The 19,931-nt window shown below is 55.3% G+C and overlaps 1 protein-coding gene and 5 non-coding genes across 6 annotated transcripts; all 6 read right to left on the bottom strand.

Annotated features, from left to right (window-relative positions):
- Nucleotides 1-9: 9 nt before the first annotated feature.
- Nucleotides 10-19,007, bottom strand: FASTKD4 (FASTK mitochondrial RNA regulator 4). The gene is made up of 11 exons (XM_090047979.1): nt 18,884-19,007; nt 17,987-18,466; nt 13,810-14,127; nt 11,188-11,359; nt 10,457-10,614; nt 9,614-9,724; nt 7,433-7,583; nt 5,609-5,857; nt 4,632-4,743; nt 3,240-3,354; nt 10-208 (listed from the first exon to the last, which is right to left on the bottom strand). Exons 2-11 carry the CDS (start codon nt 18,401-18,403, stop codon nt 107-109), a joined length of 1,905 nt encoding a protein of 634 aa, XP_089904105.1. The 5' UTR covers nt 18,404-18,466; nt 18,884-19,007; the 3' UTR covers nt 10-106.
- On the bottom strand, nt 829-964 carry LOC149865188 (small nucleolar RNA SNORA5). Its single transcript, XR_016442819.1, has one exon. It is a non-coding gene; the product is annotated as a small nucleolar RNA SNORA5 (small nucleolar RNA).
- Nucleotides 4,969-5,105, bottom strand: LOC149865187 (small nucleolar RNA SNORA5). The gene has a single exon (XR_016442817.1). It is a non-coding gene; the product is annotated as a small nucleolar RNA SNORA5 (small nucleolar RNA).
- Nucleotides 6,511-6,645, bottom strand: LOC149865186 (small nucleolar RNA SNORA5). The gene has a single exon (XR_016442818.1). It is a non-coding gene; the product is annotated as a small nucleolar RNA SNORA5 (small nucleolar RNA).
- LOC149865185 (small nucleolar RNA SNORA5) lies at nt 12,640-12,779 on the bottom strand. The gene has a single exon (XR_016442815.1). It is a non-coding gene; the product is annotated as a small nucleolar RNA SNORA5 (small nucleolar RNA).
- On the bottom strand, nt 16,384-16,521 carry LOC149865184 (small nucleolar RNA SNORA5). Its single transcript, XR_016442816.1, has one exon. It is a non-coding gene; the product is annotated as a small nucleolar RNA SNORA5 (small nucleolar RNA).
- Nucleotides 19,008-19,931: the final 924 nt, after the last annotated feature.

The raw sequence follows: 19,931 nt of genomic DNA, 5'->3' as shown, positions 1-19,931 counted from the left end.
AGCCAGCTGGACTGTACAACAGTGACTTTATTCTGGTGAACATTTCTATACAGCAGCGGTGGGTCACGCAGCAGCCCCCTCTCACCCCACCTCAGCTGGACTGTGGTTACTTAGCCATCTCTTTGGCTATGGCTTTGCTCATTTTGCCCTTGATGTAGGCGTTCTTCTGCCATTCCGATTTCTGCTCCTGGAACTCGTAGCACGGGATCTATGGGAGACACAGGATGGGTGAGGGCCGGGGGCTGAGGTGGGGGCTTGGCGGGCTGGGCCCTGGTGCAGAGGCAGGAGAGCACAGCCACCAGCTCAGGGTTCATCCCCCACCTGCGCCAGGGCACGGACAGGGGTGCAGAGCCCCGAGACTCTCTCTTCCACTGCACAGACAGTGGCCGGCTCCTCCCACAGGGTGAATCACAGCAGGCAGCTCAGGGTGTCCCCTCCACACTCCCCATGGCAAAGACGCAGCCCCCGCACTGCTGCGGCTGGCGGTTCTGGCCCATCTCCCTTGCCCGTGCCAGCAGCACGTGCCAAGGGGAGCGAATCCATGCTGGCAGCTTCCCCGACTGCCGTTCAGGCTGGCCCAGGAGGAGGGTGTGCGACGTGGAGCATGCTGCACCTGGAGCCTTGCACGGAGTCACTGGGTTCACATACCAGGGTGCTCCATGCTGAAGGCAACAGGGCACCAGACACACACGCTCTGCGGCTGCCTCCTAACCAGGGGGCCTTGAGCAAAGCTCCAGCCCCATGTACCACAGAGGCAGCTCTCGGCAGGACTGCACTTGGCAATCGGCTGGGGTGAGCCCACAATGGATCCCACCCCGTGAGACGGATGGATGTCTGCAGTAGATATACCCTCCAGAGCTCACTGGCAGAGCTGCGGGGCCCACGTGCTACAGGTTTGGCTATGGCAGCCAGCTGTGCCAGTGCTCCTACGGGAAAGGGGAGCCCCGAGTCTGACACGGCCACAAGCAAATGGCATGGCTGACGGGAACCCCCTGCATGGCTGCGGCACAGAGCACCTATCAGCAGAGGGGCTGTGCGTTAAGTGGAAGGATGCGCTGAGCAGGCGAGCCAGCATCCAACAGCAACTCCGGGGTGCTGCCGGCTCCGCTTCAATTAACTTACTGAGGTGGGGGGAGACTCTGGGGCGGCCGAGGCACATTACAAGGCTGCCAATCCCTTGCACTCAAGGCAACTTCGGCACCCTGAAGCCAGCCTGGTCAAATGGGCCCCTGGGCATAAAAGTCCAGCATGCGATGGCCAATGGGCAGAGCGGCATGCGGGGATGGGGGAAGCCACTACGCAGAGCACAGCAATGGAAGAGCAGGGGAGGCAGCGAAAATGCGCCGCAGCAGAAGAAAATCGCCCTGGGAACTAATCACGGTGCCTCGAACATTTCACGGTCCTGTTCTTCCCTTTGCACATCCATTTGCACAGCCCTTGCCCCTGCAGGCCGCTCCCTTGGCCCCAGGCTGAATCTCGAGATGGCGAGGAGCAGGGCTGAGCAGACCATGCCTTATGGGCTCAGGGACGGAGGGGAGTGAGGCCATACCGTGAAGCACGGGGACTGTGCGCTCTACGGGAAAGCCAGGACCCTGTCCAGAGACCCCCCTCAGCCCAGGAAAAGAGTCCTGGGGAACAGTGCGATTTCCTGGCTGCAGGGCTGGGCAGGGCTGGCCGCTTTTAAGCGAGCTGGAACAGGGCCAGGCGGCCCAGCACTTGCAGCTCAGAGCACTGCCTTTCCCACTGGCCTGCCTGTGTGGGGGAGGAGAGCTCCCACTGCCCTGCACAAGGTAGGCTCCAACTCACAGCTGGCACCAGGCCTGGGGTTAATTGAGGCCACCCCCGCCCCCCACCAGGCACACACTGTGCCCCTGGCCTAATGGATGAAGCGCCAACTTGGGCCTCCCTGGCCCTGCTGCAGCCTTCCCAGGAAAGCTGGGCACATCATGCTGACCCCGTGTGCCTGAGCTGCCTCCCTGGCCCAGGACAGGGCAGAAGGAAGAAGTGGATTCTTCCTGTCTCTATATTTAGCTTCCGGGCTTGCAGTGCGAAGCTCCCAGGAGCTGGAAAAGCCCCCCGCGCCCGCAGCACGGGAGCAGTTATGCAACCAGGCGCGACAGGGAGCATGAGTCACTCGGCATCACCGTCACTGCAGAGGTGGCAACACTTTGGAAAAGGGAGGGAGGGAGGGGGTCTGGGCACAGTCAGCCTCCAGTCTCCTGCATGGTGCTGGCAGTGGAGACTGGCTGGGGGTCCAACCCACAACCTCAGCTGCAGCCACACAGCAGACCCTCTCGGACAGGCTTGTTGCCACCCAGCGAGCCTGGGGGTGTGACCCCCCCCCCAGCAGCCTCTGCCCAGCATGAGCATCTACACTAGGGTCTGCACTCAAGCTGAGGTGAGAAGAGCCCCCCGAGGAGACCAGGCCTGATAACGAGAGGCGGGCAGAGATCTGGGAGCCGTGTTCTGCTGCATTCCTGGCTCCGGGATCGCGCCCCTCTGCCCAGCGAGGGCTGGGGATCAATCAGAGCTGACTGATGCCTGGCACTGGCTGAGCTAAGCGCTCATGTGGGGTTTCCTGGAGGAGTGAGAGAGGGGTCATGTTTCATAAAAGGTGTGGGAAGGAGACTGCCTTCCTGCTCCTGCCCTGGCTCCCATCACCTTAGGATCTGGGCCTTGCCTGACAGAACCCCTTCCCAGACCCACCCCCTTCCCGTGGGTCTGGGGGCTGGCGCAGCAGCACCTGCAGCCAGGTAAACACAAAGCACCTGCCTTCCCCACTGGAGTGCCCAGCCAATGATCCTGCCCCCAGGTTATGAGCCGGAGGCTGAGGTCGGTCCTGCAGTCAAGGTCATTTCAAGGAGGGCTGGGATGGAACCAGAGGCACCAGACTGCCGTTGACCTGGGGAGCACAGCTGGACACGATTCGGGGTGGGAAATCAAGACAGGTTCCCTGCAGGGGAGTAATGCCCAAGCAGGGAGGCTTTTGCTACTGCCAGCTGGAGGGCCAGGTGCCAGTGATGGGGGAATTATAATTACCTGCAGGAAGCTAAATAATGAATGGCCCTCCCAGAGCAGAGCCTCTGCCGGGAGATCAATGAGCACTAAGAGCCTGGCTTTCAGGTTCCGGAGAAGAGGGTGCCCAGCTGAGCTTACACTACCAAGAAGCGCCCAGTGAAATGCAGAGCGGGTGCACATGGGCGTGTGCGTGGTAGGGGGACCCCAGCCCAGCTACTTACCTCCACGACTATAAAGCCGGCAGCTTCCAGATGTCGCCGGGCCATAGCGAGGTGGCCCACCAGGTCCCTGCTCTGGCGGATGAAGCTGGATAAGTCCCAGTGCAGGAAAGCCATCCTGTGGGGTGGGGCGGGGACAAGGTGGTGTGACTTGGAGACTGGTCCTTGCTCAGCCCCATTGCTGTCCAGCATGCTCCGTGCCCCAAGACAGCCAGACAGCAGTCTGACTGCCTGCTCAGCACCCAGAAGTGGTAGTGGGGCCTGTTTCAGCTGGTGGCATCTATCGACTGCTTTATCCCTGGCAGGATGTGGCTGTGTCAGCCCCCTGGACGGGGGTTCCCAATCCAGCCCTCAGATACCCCGTGCTCTCTCTGGAAGGGGCTGGACAGGACAGGATAGACATGCATCATCCTGAGGTAGGGGGTACCCACCCCTTTCCCTGAGCACAGAGGACGCCAGTGCCTGGGACATTCTCCAGCCCTGCGATGCTTTGAGCCCATGAGAGTGCAAGTGCAGAAAGAGGGACTGGACTGAGGGACTCATTCAAAAACAAAACATGTCTGGCGCTGAAGGAGCTCCTCCCAGCCCCAGTGAGAAGGCAGCTCAGGCCCTGGGGCCTCTGCCACCAAGCCCAGCCCTGGCAGACTGACGTGGACTCTGCTCCGCATGGAAGGGCTGGTTGCTGTGACCAGTGTCTTTAGCTGGTCCGATCCCCGGGCCTAGACTGGCACCTCAAAAGCAGCTAACTAGAAGGGGGGGGGGGGGGGGGGGGGGCTCTGGCAGCAAAGGAGCAGAACCCGACCAGTCTGCGCCTCCCCAGTCCACACCTGTCATCTTGTTCCCTGATGAAATGTGGTGGCTGGGCTCAGCAGGCATTTTTCCCCATGTGCTCCCAATGCAGCTCTGGGCACTTTTAATTAGTGAGCTGCACTAATTAAAAAGGCACCATGTGTCCTGTGCACCAGCAGTGCAGCGTGACTCCGTGCTGAGAAAATGGCGGCAGTGTGCTTTGAACTAAAGCACATCGAACGTGTTTTAGTTCAAAGCACGCCGCCGCCATTTTCTCAGCGTGGAGGTGCGCCATGCCACTGATGAATGTGATGCGTGAGGCTGCCAGACTGTCAATTTACATGCGCCAGCAGACTCAACTAATCGAGTCTGCTCCAATATCCTGGATTTCCTGCACATCGGAGCAGGCTCCCTGCATGTGTATAAGTGCCCAGAGCAGATTGAGCAGGCTCTCAACGGCTCAGCTCTGTCCTACATGGCCCCAGCAGGGTAAGGGTGACACCTCAGCAATGCCCTCTGCATGATGCCCAGGGGAAGGGACCTTTCAGTAGGTGACCCTGCCCTCCCCGCCTCCCCGCTCCCTGCAGGGCCCGCACAAAGACTCACCTCCTGGCACGTGGTGGCAACTCCTTTGTCCCTTCTGAGGCAAACAGGTGGGGAGCAACAAAGTTCTTCAGGTGAATGGGCAGGTTGTCACTGTCCAGCAGCACCTCAGCAGCTGCCCCAGAGAGAAGTGAACAACAAGGAATCATCAGGTCTGGCACTGGGCTGTCAGCCACCCCTCACCACCCAGGCCAAGCAGCTGAATAGCCCACGGAGCACATGGAGCCCCAGGTCATACTAAGATGCTGTCTCCAGGTGCTAGCCAACAGCAGAGGCACAGCAGGCCTCTCCTCTGGTGCCTGCAAAGAGCAGGGGAGGACCCTGCTGTCACCCCCCAAGCAGGTGTCTGCAGCAGGATTTTATCCCCAGGGTCCAGGCAGAGGACCGTGAGGCCCATGAGCTGCAATGATGATGTAGCAGCCAGCTGGACCAGTGCCTGCCATGGAGGGGGCGAGCACCGAATTTGACAAGGCTGCGGAGTGGAAGATGGGTGTGATGGCTGATGTGAGAGCACCCAGAGCCAGATGGATGGGGACAGAGGAGGGGTGGTGGGGATACGAGATGGGAAAAGGGGACCTGCAGCAGAGGGAGGCAAGTCCTCCCCTCTCCGTCCCCAGAACCAGAGACCAACAGCTTGGCTGGGTTGCGCTACCCAGCACACAGCTCTGGAGCTGGGCAGCATAGCAGGGCAAGGCCTTCTGCCCCAGGAGGGTGGGTTTGGGGGTATAACACCTGGAAGGCCTCAGCCCAGCACCCACCACAAAGCCAGCCTGGCATCGCTTGTGGTCCCTGCTCACCAGGGGACTCTGGGACAGAGCCTCAGTGGGTTCCAGGGCTGGGACAGCAGGTTTGTAGGGGCAGTGAGGGGGCACTGGCAGAAGGGCGCAGTGAGGTCTGCCACTTCAGGACCATAAGGCACTGGGGCCTGGAGACCAGAGAAGCTGATGTCATGTGGCGCTTGGGGGAGATGCCATGCTCACTGAGCTGCCAGCCGTAGATGGTGTCTACTCTGAAACGCCACTTGGTCTCGTCACCAAGCACCTTCTGCAGCACCCAGCGCAGGTCGTTCTGCAGCGGAGTGGGCTTGATGTATTCGTGCGGTGCCAGAGCCTGCAGTATCTGTGGTGGCAGGGAGGGGCACTCGTACTCAGGGCATTCCAGCAGGGCAGTTGCGTTGATGTGCATTATCTTGACCTTGAATTGCTGGCCTTTCTTGGAGCTGTCTTTTGCTGGGAAAGAGATGTGCAAGAGATATGGCCCTAGTAGGAGCCTGGGCAAAGAGCCAAGGGCCCAGCTCGGCACACTTTGTACCAGAGTGGGAACTCCTGGGTTCTCATCTCAGGACCCTGCCAGGCTGCCGTGTGTGACCTCAGCCGCCAGAGGCTGCAGCAGGGGTTTGGTAGTTTGTAAGGTGCTTTCTGCACCCTCCATGGTCCCTGGCCTGTGACGGCCAGTGCCTCCATGCTCATTGCCCAGACAGCAGCAAAGCTGGCAAGAGCCAGGGCGAGACCCTGCCCCCTTCCTAGAGACCCAAGGTGAGTGGGTGGGTTTGATCCCAGCTCCCAGCCAGGGGCAGTGCTAGGTCTCTGCACCCTGGAGTCAAGTCCATGGTACACTGAGCTTCAAGGTCCCTGCCCAGGGCCCAGCCATCCTTGGGACTGTTAACACTTGGCACTGAGATCCCCCGGGCAGTGCCACAACAAGGATGTCCCCCTGCCACATAGACCCCTCCCTGAGCAGACCCAAGTGGCCATCCTCCTTACAGGGCCAATCCCTCAGCCGTGTGCTCAGGTCAAGCTGTGCTGCTGACTTGGCAGAGCTCAGCTTGTTCCTGACCCACTCTCATGTGAGCCTGTATGGGAAAGCAACCCTGGTGAAAACTGCATGTCTGCAGCAGGATCTGACCCCCAGATCCACCGGGCGGGCGTGGGGCCCATGAGCTGCAGTGATGCCATGGCAGCTGGCTGGGCCGGTGCCTGTCACAGAGGAGGCAAGCACTGAATTTGACAAGGCTGCAGATGCTGGGCACTCACTGTGCCTCTAGGGCCCTGCAAATGGATTGACACAGCCAGCCTTCTGGCGCTGGCCCGAGCCCCGACCCTGATTTCCATTACAAGGCTGAGGCATCAAAGCGCTCAGACTGATCTGCGCCTGGCTGGCATGCAGCAGTCTGCCCAGAGCAGGGGTGGTGAGAGCTGCTGCAGGGCAGGACTGTGGTGCTTTGTGGCGGGGTCTGGGGCTATGGTCATTGGCAGAGCAATATGGGCAGGGAGGCAGCCAAATCAGTGCTTCTCTCACTCCCAAGTACCAAAGCCAAGTGCCCAGCAGAGAGCAGGCCAGGCCAAAACTGGCACTGCCCAGGGGCCCATATCCTGGCTGCCACAGCCATTTGGAAGAGCTACCCAAGGACAGTGGAGACCTCACAGCTCCTCCCCACTTTCCAGCTCTCCTGGCTGTTGCTTCTGTCAGAGGCAGCAGTAGGCCAAGGACCCCGAGCACGTTCCACCTTGGGTCTGGATGGACCCTGTTGGGGGTGGAGGAGTGACTGGCTGATGCTTATGCGCTCCTCGCCCCTCGCAGCACAGGGCCGCCTGAGGTAGCCTGGACAGACACCCCAATAAAAATGGAACAAGACTCCACTTGTTCCACCTACTAGCCGAGGACAGTTTACAACACCTGGGCCAGGCTGGAGCTGAACATAGGAGCCAAAGGCTCCTAACACCCCTGGAGCCAGCAGCCCCCTCTTCCCCAGTACACCTCAGTCCTAGGCACACAGGAAACAGACACCTGGAACAGATACTTGCCTTTACGTAGCAGATGCTCGTGGAATGCTGGCCCCAACACGCTCTGCAGGTAGGGAGCCTTGGCCTGTTGCAGCACACACAGAGACCACACCAGATCCACGAGCAGTTGCGGACTCAGGGCGGTCAGCAACCCACTGATCTTCTGGTCCACCTAGGGAGAGGGGTTTCCTGTGAGATGGCAGTGAATTTCAGAGGCTGCCAGCTGCTGAACAGATACCTGCAAGACCCAACACCAGCAAGACTGTCAGGTGGCATTTAAGCTAAACCCGGGCAGCAGGGTTTGCAATCAAGGGAGGTTTCATGGCTCTGTGGAGCAAAGATGGCTGCATCCCAGTGCCCTCTGCACAGCATGGGTTTGATGGCTTGTTATGGCAGGGCTGCTGCTACAGAGGGGATATGTGCCACACTCACTCGAGGGCTGCACGCCAGGCTCACCAGCACTCAGTCACTCCATTTCAATGGGCCAACCACTGAAAACTGGGCAGTTGGGTGAGAAGCCTGGATGCCGCCCAAGGACAGAAGCGAGGGGGAAGTTCCCTCAGAACCCTGACCTGAGCCGTGGTGCAGTAACTTTACCGGCCCCTCATACCCATGGGACTAACACAGCTGATGGTTTTTGATTCATTATAGCTCTACCCTCTTCTCCCACCAAGCTTTTTGTGTTCCCTCTTCCCTTGAGCTTGGTCTCATCCTTCTGCAGAATGAGACTTGTTGATAGCAACTGTTCTGGTCTGCGAGCACTCCTGACAACTTCGCTTTGCTCCACCATGTAACTGCCTACTCCCTGCTTTCCTGGCCCCAAGAGGCATTTGGTGCTCAAAGCTCATCTTGCACCCCTGCCAATTACAGTTGGTCCAGCAAAAGCTACTGGACCAATTGCACTTTCCTGTACTGCCCTGGGACCACCACAGCTGCAACACCCCCTGCCACTCAGACGTGTACCCTCTGCTGGTCACTGCTCCCTTTATAATGACTGACAATGCAATTTTCCTCTCTACGTGACTGTGGCCTTTCGCCTGGAGTCACGTAATACCAAGCTCTCAGTGCCATCAGACCAGGCTGACAACTAAACATACACCAGGACCCAGTCCCTGCTGCCTGAATGCCCCCCCTCTTCTTCTGACATGGCTCTGATGCGACTGCTGCCTCCCCAGACACAGGGCTGCACATGGGGAGCTCAGCTTGAAAGCCTGGGGCAGAGTCCCCCAGGCCAGCATAGACCACAGGGGTAGAGACAGCATGCTCAGCCCCTGCAGAGGAGAGAAGTGTAGAAAACAGCCTGCCACAGCCCCAGCACCTTGGGTTTCACACACCTGAGTTCTGCCTGCACCCACCCTACACAGGTCTTGCTGCTCAGCCCCTGCAGGGGTCCCTCCCTCTGCAGAGAGCTGTCAATGGCTTACAGTCCATGTCAGAAATGTCAAGGTTTCCAGAAGCCTCAAAGCTATGCTGCAGTCACCTCAGCTCCACATTCTCTGGTGTGAAGAGCCTTGAAGCACATAGTGCTCAGGGTAGAGACTGGCATCTGCCAGTCGCCTAGCTCCTGCCTGTTCCACGTGGATGCGAAAAGGCCTTCCGGCCTGAACTATTCCTCTGAGAAAGCAGCCATTCACAGACCTCGCCCAAGAGCTGGTTACCTTGGCTCTCGGTGCTACATATAACACCCATCTTGTGCAGCTGCCCCTCCAATCACTTCCTGGCTCTAGGCGAGACCAGACGAGCATGGAAGGGACCAGGCCAGAGCATGGCTTAGCATGCTGGATACCTGGACATGCACACAAAGGTATCAGCACTTGGCTTCTTCCCACATTAACACAGGAGAGGAGGCAGATGTCCCAGGCTGCAGCCTTCCTAAACCCAGATGTGCCCCCTGGAGGGCTGGAATAACTGCAGTCACCAGGTGCTTATTTTCTCTAGATCTGCGACCAGCAAGGGACAGAATGGGCAGCAATGAGCTATCAGGGTAATCCAGCCAGGGAAGGGTTAAGGGCAACCTACCTGATGCACAGCAATGCAAGAGAGTGAGGCCATAGCCCTTACCACACTGCACAAACCCCACCCAGCAGTGCACCTCAAATCAGGCCACCTCTCAATGGCATCTTTCCAAAGGCAGCCAGGCAGGGCCCCAGTTTGGCAACAGCCTGAAGGGAGCATGGAGGCAGGAGGTGGTGAGGCATTTACCAGGTTAAAGAAGTCGTCCCTCTCGGTGGACTGGAAGTTCAAGTGGGCAAAAGACAGCACGATGTTGCAGAGCTGAAGTGGGCTGAACCGGTCAGCATTGGTCAGGATATACTGAAAGCCAGAGAGAAGATTGGGGGCTAGGACCTGAACTTCCTCAGAACAGGCCCCACTCTCACTCCCTGCAGATTCCCATCCCGAGGATGTGGTCCTGGCCTGCGGCTGGGCTGCCTGCAAGTAGTCCTCCCTATCCATGGTCTTGCAGTGGTATAAATCAGCAGCACAAAGGCCTGGAGTTCTATGTGCAGAGAGCAGCACGTTATCCCCACCTGCTAGAGGAGGGAACCAAGGCACGGTCAAGCTCTGGGATTATACTTCAGGCCCCACCAGAGCTCCCCACCCCTTGCTCCGTCTATGTCCCCAGGCCTGCTTCTGTTGCCTTGCACCTGGCAAGTCAAATCTGTGTGTTACTACTGAGAGAGCAGGGAACACCCTGCTTCTAATGCGATGACATCACTTGGGACATCCACAGCAGCATCCTCATCCCTACTGTACCCGAGGCAGGGAGACGCCCAAGTTCATTCAAGCAGACTAGACCCCTGCAGTCCTAACTGCCCATGCTGTGCCTTAAAAGCCTGACTAGTTGCCCCCGAATCTGCAGGCATCGCTTCACTGCTCACACAGGAGCACTCTAATGACTGAGCTGCAGTTTACAATGCACTGTGTACCAGGGACAAGACCCCTTGGCTAGTGGTGGAGGGGATTCCAAGCCCCACACACGCAGCTGACGAGGTCTGAGATCTCCCCCGGCCCAGTGACGACCATCTCTCCCCACCCTTCCCTCACCTGAGTGAAGGCATCGATGAGTGGCAGGCTGAACCACCTGATGGTGGCAAAGGAGCGGAGGCAGAACACCACGTTTATGGGGGTTAGCTTGGACACTTGGGCAATTAGGTCAGATGCCAACTTCTCCAATAGCTGGGATTGATAGAAATTCAGCTTTCCTTAAAGGGGCAGAAAAGAGGAGCAGTTACTTACCCACGGTCAGCCTGGAGCACTGCATCAACTGTAAGGACAGGGCAGGCAGCAGGGACCCAAGCCAATGCAAGAAGAAAAAGGCTCTGAGTAAGTGTTGCCCCCTCCCCAACTCTAAGCCAACCTCAGCCACCATCACAGTAACTAAATCATTTATTCTGACCTCAGGCTAGAGAACTGGACTCAGGTACCCACGTACTTACCCCAATAACTTGCGTTTGAGATTGAAGTTACAAAAAGACAGCCTATCTTGAGCTGAAAGCACCCAAAGAAAGTCCACGGCTCCCTTGGAAGGCTGTTAAATGCCCAGTTACTCTAGTTACTGGTAAGATGATCAGTCACGACCCAAGAGAAGCCCACCACTCTTACTGTTAATTCTGGCATTATAACTTTTCCCCATGTAGCCCAAGTCCCTCTGATAAGATGTGCTGCTCCTGCTGCCAGGAGAAGGACAAGGATCAGAACCTGGGCAGAGGCAACAGGTTTAGCTGGTAGGAGGATACTGTTTCCACTTATCTGGACTGACTCGGGGACCCACTCACCACAGGCAAAGAGCACATCCGCTATGGTGCTCACTTGCAGTTCACTGCGATGCTGGGCCAAGTGGTAGGAAAGGGCCCGGAGCAGGGGGAGGCAGCGCCGGTTCTGGAGCGCAAATGCTTGCATCACCTTCCGAGTCTCCTGAGGACTGAAATTCTCAGCCAACTGCAGTGCCTGCCAACAGACATTGTGAACAGAGGAGTATGGGTCAGACTGAGGCAAGCCACACTTGCGAATCCCCTGCATGGCATGCTTCAGCCTAATGAATCTTATAAATCATGCCCTCCAACCAAGGATCACTCCATCCTCAGTGAGCTGGAGCCCACCTACTATTGCTCATCAGGTCAAAACAATGCTAAACAGTTGGAAACAGATTTGAGAAACAGTGCAAGTAGGGGGAGCACTGAGAGAGACCAACTAGAATTACCACGTTGTTTCAACTGTAAATCAATACCCATTCTCAGGTTCAATTCCAAAAACAGCAAACTTTCTCCCTAAATATTAGTTAATTATCACAACATCCTTGGGCAAAATCTCACAGGAAAAATCAAATAACCAAGTACAGGATGCCAGAGGGTTAAATGCATTCAAATTATATGTTGAAAAAGCCTGATTTAGTATTTCTGTTGCATACGACATTAGTGCAAATACAGAAATCAAGAGAGTTGGGGGTGGGACAATGACTGATGAACCCTGTACATAAGAACAGCGCAGTTCTTCTGGAGAGAGAAAAAAAAAATGTTAGGTGTTGTCTCACGACAGTACAGTGGCTATGATGGAACCTGGTCGGATGATCCGTGCTAACCTTAAAAAGGGACTCTCAGTTCATGTCATCAAAAATAGAGTGCAGCACTCTCTCCTTAAGGTTTTAGTCTGTGCTGATCCACACATCAGCTGGAGACCTAAACCAACAGAAGCCAGGAGAGTTGGGGACAGGGCATTTAAGAAGCCCACTTGTGGGGAGGGCCAAGCCCCACTGTTTTCAATACTCAAGTCACTGCCAAACTAAGCATGCCTGCTAATTCCTGTGGGAACAGCCAACTCTGTTTTTTGCACCTCATTAACGCTCATCACATTGTTACTCAGAGCCCCTGCTCAACCTCAGCTGCTCTTACCTCCTTTAAAGGCCCCTTACCTTATTTCCCAGAGGGCCTTGCCTCTAACAACAGCCTTGAAGCTGACAGGACCCAAGATCCTGTGGGGAACTTGGTACTGTGAGTGGCTGAGATGGGCTAGAAAGGTAACCACCCTTCTTGATGATGGGCCATCTTCTGACTGTGTAGATCACATCTCCAGAAGAGAGTATGCTCCTTGGTGAATCATGTGCATCACTCCCTGAAGGAATCTGGCTTCCCTTGGAGACCTCACCTACTCCTAACCTGACTCCACTACTGAAAACTGTGGCAGGAACAGAAACCGACTAGGTCTAGACAGCTATTTTTCCTAGTATGCATCGATGTCTGTAGCAGATATTTATCCCCAGGGTCCAGAGAGAGAGAGACATGGGGCCCATGAGCTACAGGTATTTCTGTGGCAGCTGTTAGGGCCGGTACCCACCACAGAGAAGGCAGGTACCGAATTTGACGCAGCTGCAGTTAAGCCACCATCAGAGGACTTCGGTTGCTGTTTCTACCTGGGCACAAATTTCCTATCCTGAGCCAAGTGCTTGGAGAAAAGTAAATGGGGACCTCTAGAGCAACAGTTCTCAACCAGGGGGCCACAGCAGCCTGGGGAGCCTTGAGATCCTTTTAAGGGTGCCACACAATGTTAGCACTGGTAGGTGTGCAAACATGATTCACACGATAAACCCAGAGATTGCAAACAGAAATCTGTGGTTGTGGTCTTGCCGAGTTCTTTGCAACAGAAAAAAACCTGCTTTATTATTCTGTAGTTTTCACTTTTGATTAAGAGCTAGCATTTTCCAAGCGGTGCCACAAGTCTAAGAACCACTGCTCTAGAACAGTGGTTTTTGGCCTCTTTCATTTGCAGACACTTACAACATTTTGAACAGATGGGCAGACCCCTGTGGAAATTTTGAATGAGGGTCTGGACCTCTTTGAGTTGTAAGTATGGATAGTCACTGTGGACCACAGGTTGACAACCACTGCTCCAGAACATACTAGGATGACAAACTCAAGTAACAGTTATTTTCCTCCCTTCAATAACATCTCGAGGGGTGGGACCAGCCTGCCTTGAGACCCTAAGAAGTGCAATTCTGCAGCCCTGTGCAAGCAGCCTAGCTGCAGCAGCACGAGTCTCCTTACAGAGCCTTTTCACTGAAATGGGAAAAGGAACAGGAATTGTTATTTTCATAATTGAGCACATCTGAGCTGAGTGGGACCTCTGGTTGCAGAACCACTGCTCAAAAAAGTGCACAGTGGACAGACTTGAGAGGCATCTGAGCGGCCAAGCTCACTCAGATACTACACAGGAGCACTGTCTGCAAGCACTTCTTTGTGAGAGGCTGCTTAAAAAAAATCAGAAAGGGATAGAGGCCCCCCCCATGCCCAATCAGTAGCTCCTTCAGTCAGCATGAAGGACAGGACTGTGTTCATCTGCTGCACAGGGCAAGCTGAGAAGGGATGGGGGCAGGCAAGACAGCGTTAAACCTGTGGGAGCTGTACCTTGTTCTCCAGCCGCTCCATTAGGGCCGGTGACAACTGTCCAACTTTTGACGTCAGCGTCACCACGGTTTCGATGTCCTCAATCTCTGTCCAGCGGAGCTCTAGGTTTTTCACCAAGTCTTTCAGCAGGTCGTTATGATTCTTTACCCACTTGCTGGAGGCCAGGAAACTGGCTAGGGAACTGAGTTGGTTGACGTTGAAACGCTTCAGGCGCCAGTACACCTCTTGCTCTATTACTTTAAGCTCTTTCATGGTGCTGTCCAGACGGTAACAACTCTTCAGGAGCTGCACTAAGGTACTGTTCCAGACTTGGGATATCTGGGCAGCAGAGAGAGATGCAGGAAGGTTACTTAAACACAGGGAAGCTTATTGGAACAGCGGAGGATATAGTAGACTGGATCATTGACTCCAAGATGAACATGGGTCGGCAGTGTGGGGAAGCAGTCAGGAAGGCCAACTGTACTTTGTCCTGCATCCACAGATGCATCTCGAGCAGGTCCAAGGAGGTGATCCTCCCCCTCTATGCGGCACTGGTCAGGCCGCAGCTGGAGTACTGCGTCCAGTTCTGGGCGCCGCACTTCAGGAGGGATGTGGACAACACAGAGAGGGTCCAGAGGAGGGCCACTCGCATGGTCAGGGGACAGCAGGGAAGGCCCTATGAGGAGAGGCGACGGGACCTGAACCTGTTCAGCCTCCACAAGAGACGGCTGAGGGGGGACCAGCAGGCACTGGGGAAGTCCCTGTTCCCCTGAGCACTGCCAGGAGTGACCAGGAATAACGGTCACAAGCTGGCAGAGGGGAGATTTAGGCCAGATATCAGGAGGCGTGACTTCACAGTCAGGGCGGCTAGGAGCTGGAACCAACTTGCAAGAGAAGTGGTGCTGGCTCCTACCCTGGAGGTCTTTAAGAGGAGGTTAGATGAACACCTTGCTGGGGTTGTTTGACCCCATTAATCTTTCCTGTCATGGCAGGGGGTCGGACTAGATGATCTACTCAGGTCCCTTCCGACCCTAGAAACTATGAAACTAAGCATTACATCTCCACCAGTGGCAAACGCCGCTATAATGAGCTCATTATAGGAGTAAGCTGTACAGAAGGCAGCAACTTCCTTCCTGACCCCTGGAGCAGCTCTCTCATGCTGATGCATGAGACTCAGATGTGGGGCAGAAAATTTTCCCAGTCCTTTACTTTTCCATTTCTAAAAAGTCAGCTTTATCAAAACTCATTAGTAACAATGAATGGATGCCACTACAATATTAGGCAATAGCTTGGCAATATGAATGCCGCATGCCCCCAGAGGCTGGGGGGGTGGAGGCAGGGGCCGGTGGCAATTCGGGACCACCTGTACATGCTGCCAGCAGTGTTGGCAGTGAGGGTGGGCAAGCAGCGACTGCCTGCAGGCACTGCCGGCAGCATTGGTGGCACTTTTTGCATGGGGTGCCCATGTACCTGCATGCACCCCCAACGCATCACCGATGCTTGGCAGTTTCAAGGTTGTAATTAAGGTTTTTCAAGTGATTATCCCTAGGAAGTGTGTGAGAAATTGAGACTGAATTGCTTTGTATCACGAGGCCCAAGCTGTACTACTATAAATGTGGATAGTGATTGAAAGGTCACCCAGTTCTGTGGACACAGGATTTAACTGAGCCCCTCAGACAGGGAATTAAAACATCGTTGATATGGAGAGCCATGAATTTATATGAAGCTTCAGGAGTAAAGGCTCTCTCTGCTCTGCAGTGCTGGGAGCCCAAGATCACAAGCCACCACAGCTTCAATGACTGCTGCAAAGAGCAATTTTTACAGCATATAATGCTTTTTCAAAGTATATGATCCCAAACCACCCTGGTGCTGCATATAAGAAGCCAGCTGAGGCCTAGAACAGCAGGAAGTGGGGGGTATTTAGGGACCAAAAGTCCTTAGAGGGTAACATAATTGTTAATGCACAAACAGATCAGACAGGATCAGGGTTTTGGATCTACCTGAGTGTCCCATGGAGTAAGCACCAGTGTCAAATCACCAGCTCAGGGTGGTGGGGCTAAACAGTCCTGCCTGGCAGTGGGAGATAAAGCTCCTGGCAGCCACAGTATTGCCAATGTGGTGCTTAACAGCTCCTATACTGAACACTGCCCACACACCAAAATCAGTGGGCTAGTGGAACACTTCCCACCAGCATCAGCTGCTGTCCATACTGATCTGGGACAGGTCAGATAGTTCTTAGCTGTCCACAGGCTGTGACCAGCGTTCAAGCTGTTGTCTCCATCAACATCCATCAATATTGTTCTGTCAATATTTCTCTAATTTCCCCTATAACCAGACCAAAGTGCCTTCACTCTGTGTGTACAGCAACCAGCCAGTGACTTCATAAGCAGAAGGCACTTGCAGTCATTTGTCAGGAGAAAGACATCAGGGTGCGTGAAGGCCATCACTTCCACTGCTTTCTGTATCCTCCTAACTCACCTTTCACTTGAAGGATCCAGAAATCCTGCATGAAACACTCAGAAAATATCACTCACCTGGAGCCACCTCTGGCAGATAACAGGACATGACAGAACAATTGAGATCAGCAAAAATACCAGGTGTCTGTAGTATATTTTTATCCCCAGGGTTCAGTAACAGAGACTTGGGGCCCATGAACTACAGGTGTTGCTGTGGCAGCCAGCTGGACCAGTACCAACCATGGAGGAGGATAGTACTGAATTTGACAAGGCTGCTGTGGGTTTAACAATAAGGAGTGGAAACTATACAGTAACATGCAAAAACCCTGTGATTCCCTTTGGGTATCTCATCACTTTATAGGGGTTTCATCTGGCTAAGCTAGAGTCAAAAATAGGGTGGACTCCTCAGAGTGCCTCAAAGCAAGAAAACTAACATTTTTAGCATAATCCTGCAGAAGGGCAAACAGCGAGTATCAGCTCTATTCAAGTTTCATCCATTTTTTTTTTGCTGTTGTTGATTCTGCCCCTATGAAGGGACCAGATATTAGCAAGACCCTCTCTCAAGCAACTCTCCCTTGAACCAGTAATAAGACAGACAACAACATCTCAATAAGATACATAAAAATTGCAGAGGGGAAGCGGTGTAACATCCTCTAGGTCAGTGCGAGACATGGGCAGGGGGTACACGGGTGTTGCATTTTGGTCTTTGCCTGCTCGGGCTGGAAGTTCCGACTGCCGCCCCTCCCACCGTGTCCAGTGCGCTGGGGCTTTCACTCCCCAGAATCAGTGTGCCGGGATAGGGAGGGAGGCCCCGTGTAGGCTGATTTACTCCCAGCCACGGTGGAAAAAGTGGGACTTGGCTCGTGGCAGCAAAACCGCAAGTGTCAGAGTGGGACTTCTGGTTTCATTTTTGCCGTGCTGATCTGCAGGGATACATAAGGTACTAAAGGTTGGGAACCACTGCACTAGGTGAGGACTGGATAACCTATGGTTTAGGTGCTGCAAGTGGCACATCACAGATGGGGGGTATGGGGATGAAAGGTAGCATAGTGAAGATAGGGCAGGAACCAGAAAGCAAAGGCAAAAATTGGGCAGGAAGCAGAAAGCAGAGCAGCAGGATAGGAAGGGAGGTGAGGGTTGGGAGAAGAGAGCAGAGCAGGCAGGGGGTGCAGCAGCTGGGAGAAGGCAGAGCAGTAGGCCAGGCAGGGAGCACAGAGCTGGGAGCAGAAAGCTGAGCAGCAGGCCAAGCAGGGAGCATGAGGGCTGGGAGCAGACCAGCAGACCAGGCAGGAGCATGAGGGCTGGGAGCAGAGCAGCCAGCCAGGCAGCAGAAGGGGAGTGGAGTAGCACATGGGGAGGGCATGGGGCTAATCTGGAGTAGGTCTGCCAAAAAGGGTGGCCTCCCTACTGCTTCAGGTTACCACAAAGCCCTTTGTCCCTGTCCACTTTCAGGCACAATGCCAGTAGCCACCTCAGTAATCCAGATACAGAGCATTTGAGCGCTGCCATATTTTCATCACCATGGTACAGAACACACATCCTTTCCTGCCCTACCTACTTACAGCCATGCCCCCCAGTCCCAACCGCTTCACATCAGAGCTGGAAACGATGCAAAGCAGCACGATGGGACCAGTTGGCTTTCTACCATCAGCCCTAGACCAGCACAGAAATGCACTGTGAACAGATCCGTTCTCCGCACCTTCCCTTGACCGTGCCCCTCCCAGGCTGCAGCCAGCACTTACATTCTCCCTGAGACAGAGGAACAGTAACTTGAAGCGCTTATCATTTACAATTTCCACAGCGTCTTGGTTTCCCTTCATTACCAGGCGAGAGAGCTTGATGATGATATGGGAAGCCGTGAAGGCATTGACAGGGTACTCTGTACTAAAAGCCAAGACTTCTTTGGTGGTGGTGGCTTCTGAAAGCAACTTCTTGAATTCTTGGGAATTAACAAGTTTGCTGCTCATCTGCATTGCCTCATCATCTTTTGGCCCAGAGAAGTTCAAGGTATGCAGCAGAAGGACAGACGGCCGGGGAAGGACCCTCACGATCACCTTGCCCCTGGGTGTCAGTGCACAAGTCAGGGCCACTGAAGCAGCGGGAACAATGGCACTGAAGAGCCAGCGACAGGGACAGCGACGCACCAGCTGAGCTGCCATGATTCACCGGTGGGGAGCAGCGGGGGCTAGCAGATGTGGGGTCACTCACACATTTCAGAGGTCCTAGAGGAAAGCCAGTGGGTTGTGAGGGGGGCTGCCACACGGTGACAGAGGATGGACCTGCTCTGAGCAGTGAAGCACCACCCCCATGCCAACCACTCCGGCCCTTTCAAAGGCAGTGGGAGGTGGAAGCCAGCAGCGCACCCAAAAGCAACTGGGGGGGCAGGGAGGACGCACACACGTAAGACGTCCCCTGCCAGGGTCCCTCCGGAAGCTCCCCAAACCTCCTGGATTTGAGGCCCCCTCCCTCCTGGGCCTCAGGCACCCCCGCTCACAGCCCTCACCCGGGCCTCGAGACCCCCCTCACGCCCCCAGCCCCACCTGCTCACGCCCTCGGACCTAAGCCCTCCCCTCATAGCCCCCCCGGGCTTCCTACCTCCCTCTCTCCCGGACACAACGCACCCCACGCCCAGCTCCTACCTGACCCTGACCCCGGCCCGGCCCGGCCCGGCCCGCAGCGCTTACAACGTCACATCCGTACGCCACTCTTCCGCCTTGCACCTCATATGCCTACAATACCGCTCCCGCCCTGACTCGGCGCGGCGCCGGCAACGTCATAGCTCCGCGACAGCCACGCGCGCGCCATCTTAGCTGAGGGCAGAACGGAAGCCGGTGAAGCCACTTCCGGGTGTGTCTGCCTATGCCTTGGGGTCTTCCTAGTTGATGGGCATTTTTGACAGGTGGCTTTTTCAGCAGCTCCAGCTTACCGAAGATGGGGCTGTGTGATTTCAGGGGGTGTCTTAAAGCTTCAGGTGCCAGCAGCTGCAGCTTTCTGCTTTTCAACATGGCAGTGATACTAGGCGGGGGTGGCAGCCTTGGAGGAGACTTGGTGAAACGGGCTGCATAGGTCGGGTCTGTTTCCACACGGCCTTGGGTTGAACTCTTCCTTATTCCCCAGCGCATCCGGCGTGCCCGAAAACTTAAAGATTTTTTTTTTCCAGCTATTATTGTCGGTTGAACCGAAGATACTGGATTTACCTGAAGAACATTGTCTGCCTATGCCATAATCGGTTGCATTTGGCTCTAGGTTGAGCTCTCGTTGATTTGGGAAGTGTCGCTGGCTGTACTTGACTGAAGAGCCCACATCCTTCCTGCATGTGTAAGCAAACGCCAACTCATCACGATTCACGGTCACAGCAACGCCTCTGAATCCCAGCCTGAGATCAGAGTCACGAGGTCTGTGCACAAGTAACGCTGACTGAGGCCGCTTGCTCCAGGACCTTGGTTGTCATGGGTGACTTCAATTACCCAGACATCTCCTGGGAAGATCACTCAGCTAAATCCGAGCGGTCGCAAAGCTTTCTCTCGTGCGTGGGTGACCTCTACCTGACTCAGGAAGTCTATGGGCCAATGAGAGGCAAAGCGCTGCTTGACCTGGTACTGGCTACGGGGGACGACCTAATCGGCGACCTAGTGATCGATGGGAAGCTGGGTGACAGCGACCACGAGCTGATCACCTTCACCATCC

Source organism: Crocodylus siamensis, chromosome 5 (assembly GCF_052110815.1).
Source record: "Crocodylus siamensis isolate JL-2025a chromosome 5, ASM5211081v1, whole genome shotgun sequence".
Classification (NCBI taxonomy): Eukaryota; Metazoa; Chordata; order Crocodylia; family Crocodylidae; genus Crocodylus; species Crocodylus siamensis.
The sequence above is the reverse complement of the archived record's forward strand: the minus strand, read 5'-3'. Positions and strand labels throughout refer to the sequence as shown.

Excerpts from the sequence above, each read along its gene's own strand:
- FASTKD4 (XM_090047979.1), bottom strand. The coding sequence starts at position 18,403 with ATGGCAGCTCAGCTGGTGCGTCGCTGTCCCTGTCGCTGGCTCTTCAGT. Across the intron at positions 4,744-5,608 it reads CATCTACGGCTGGCAGCTCA|CTGCTGAGGTGCTGCTGGAC; the intron begins GTGAGCATGGCA and ends TCTCTGGGGCAG. Across the intron at positions 3,355-4,631 it reads TTGCCACCACGTGCCAGGAG|GATGGCTTTCCTGCACTGGG; the intron begins GTGAGTCTTTGT and ends CCCACCCCACAG.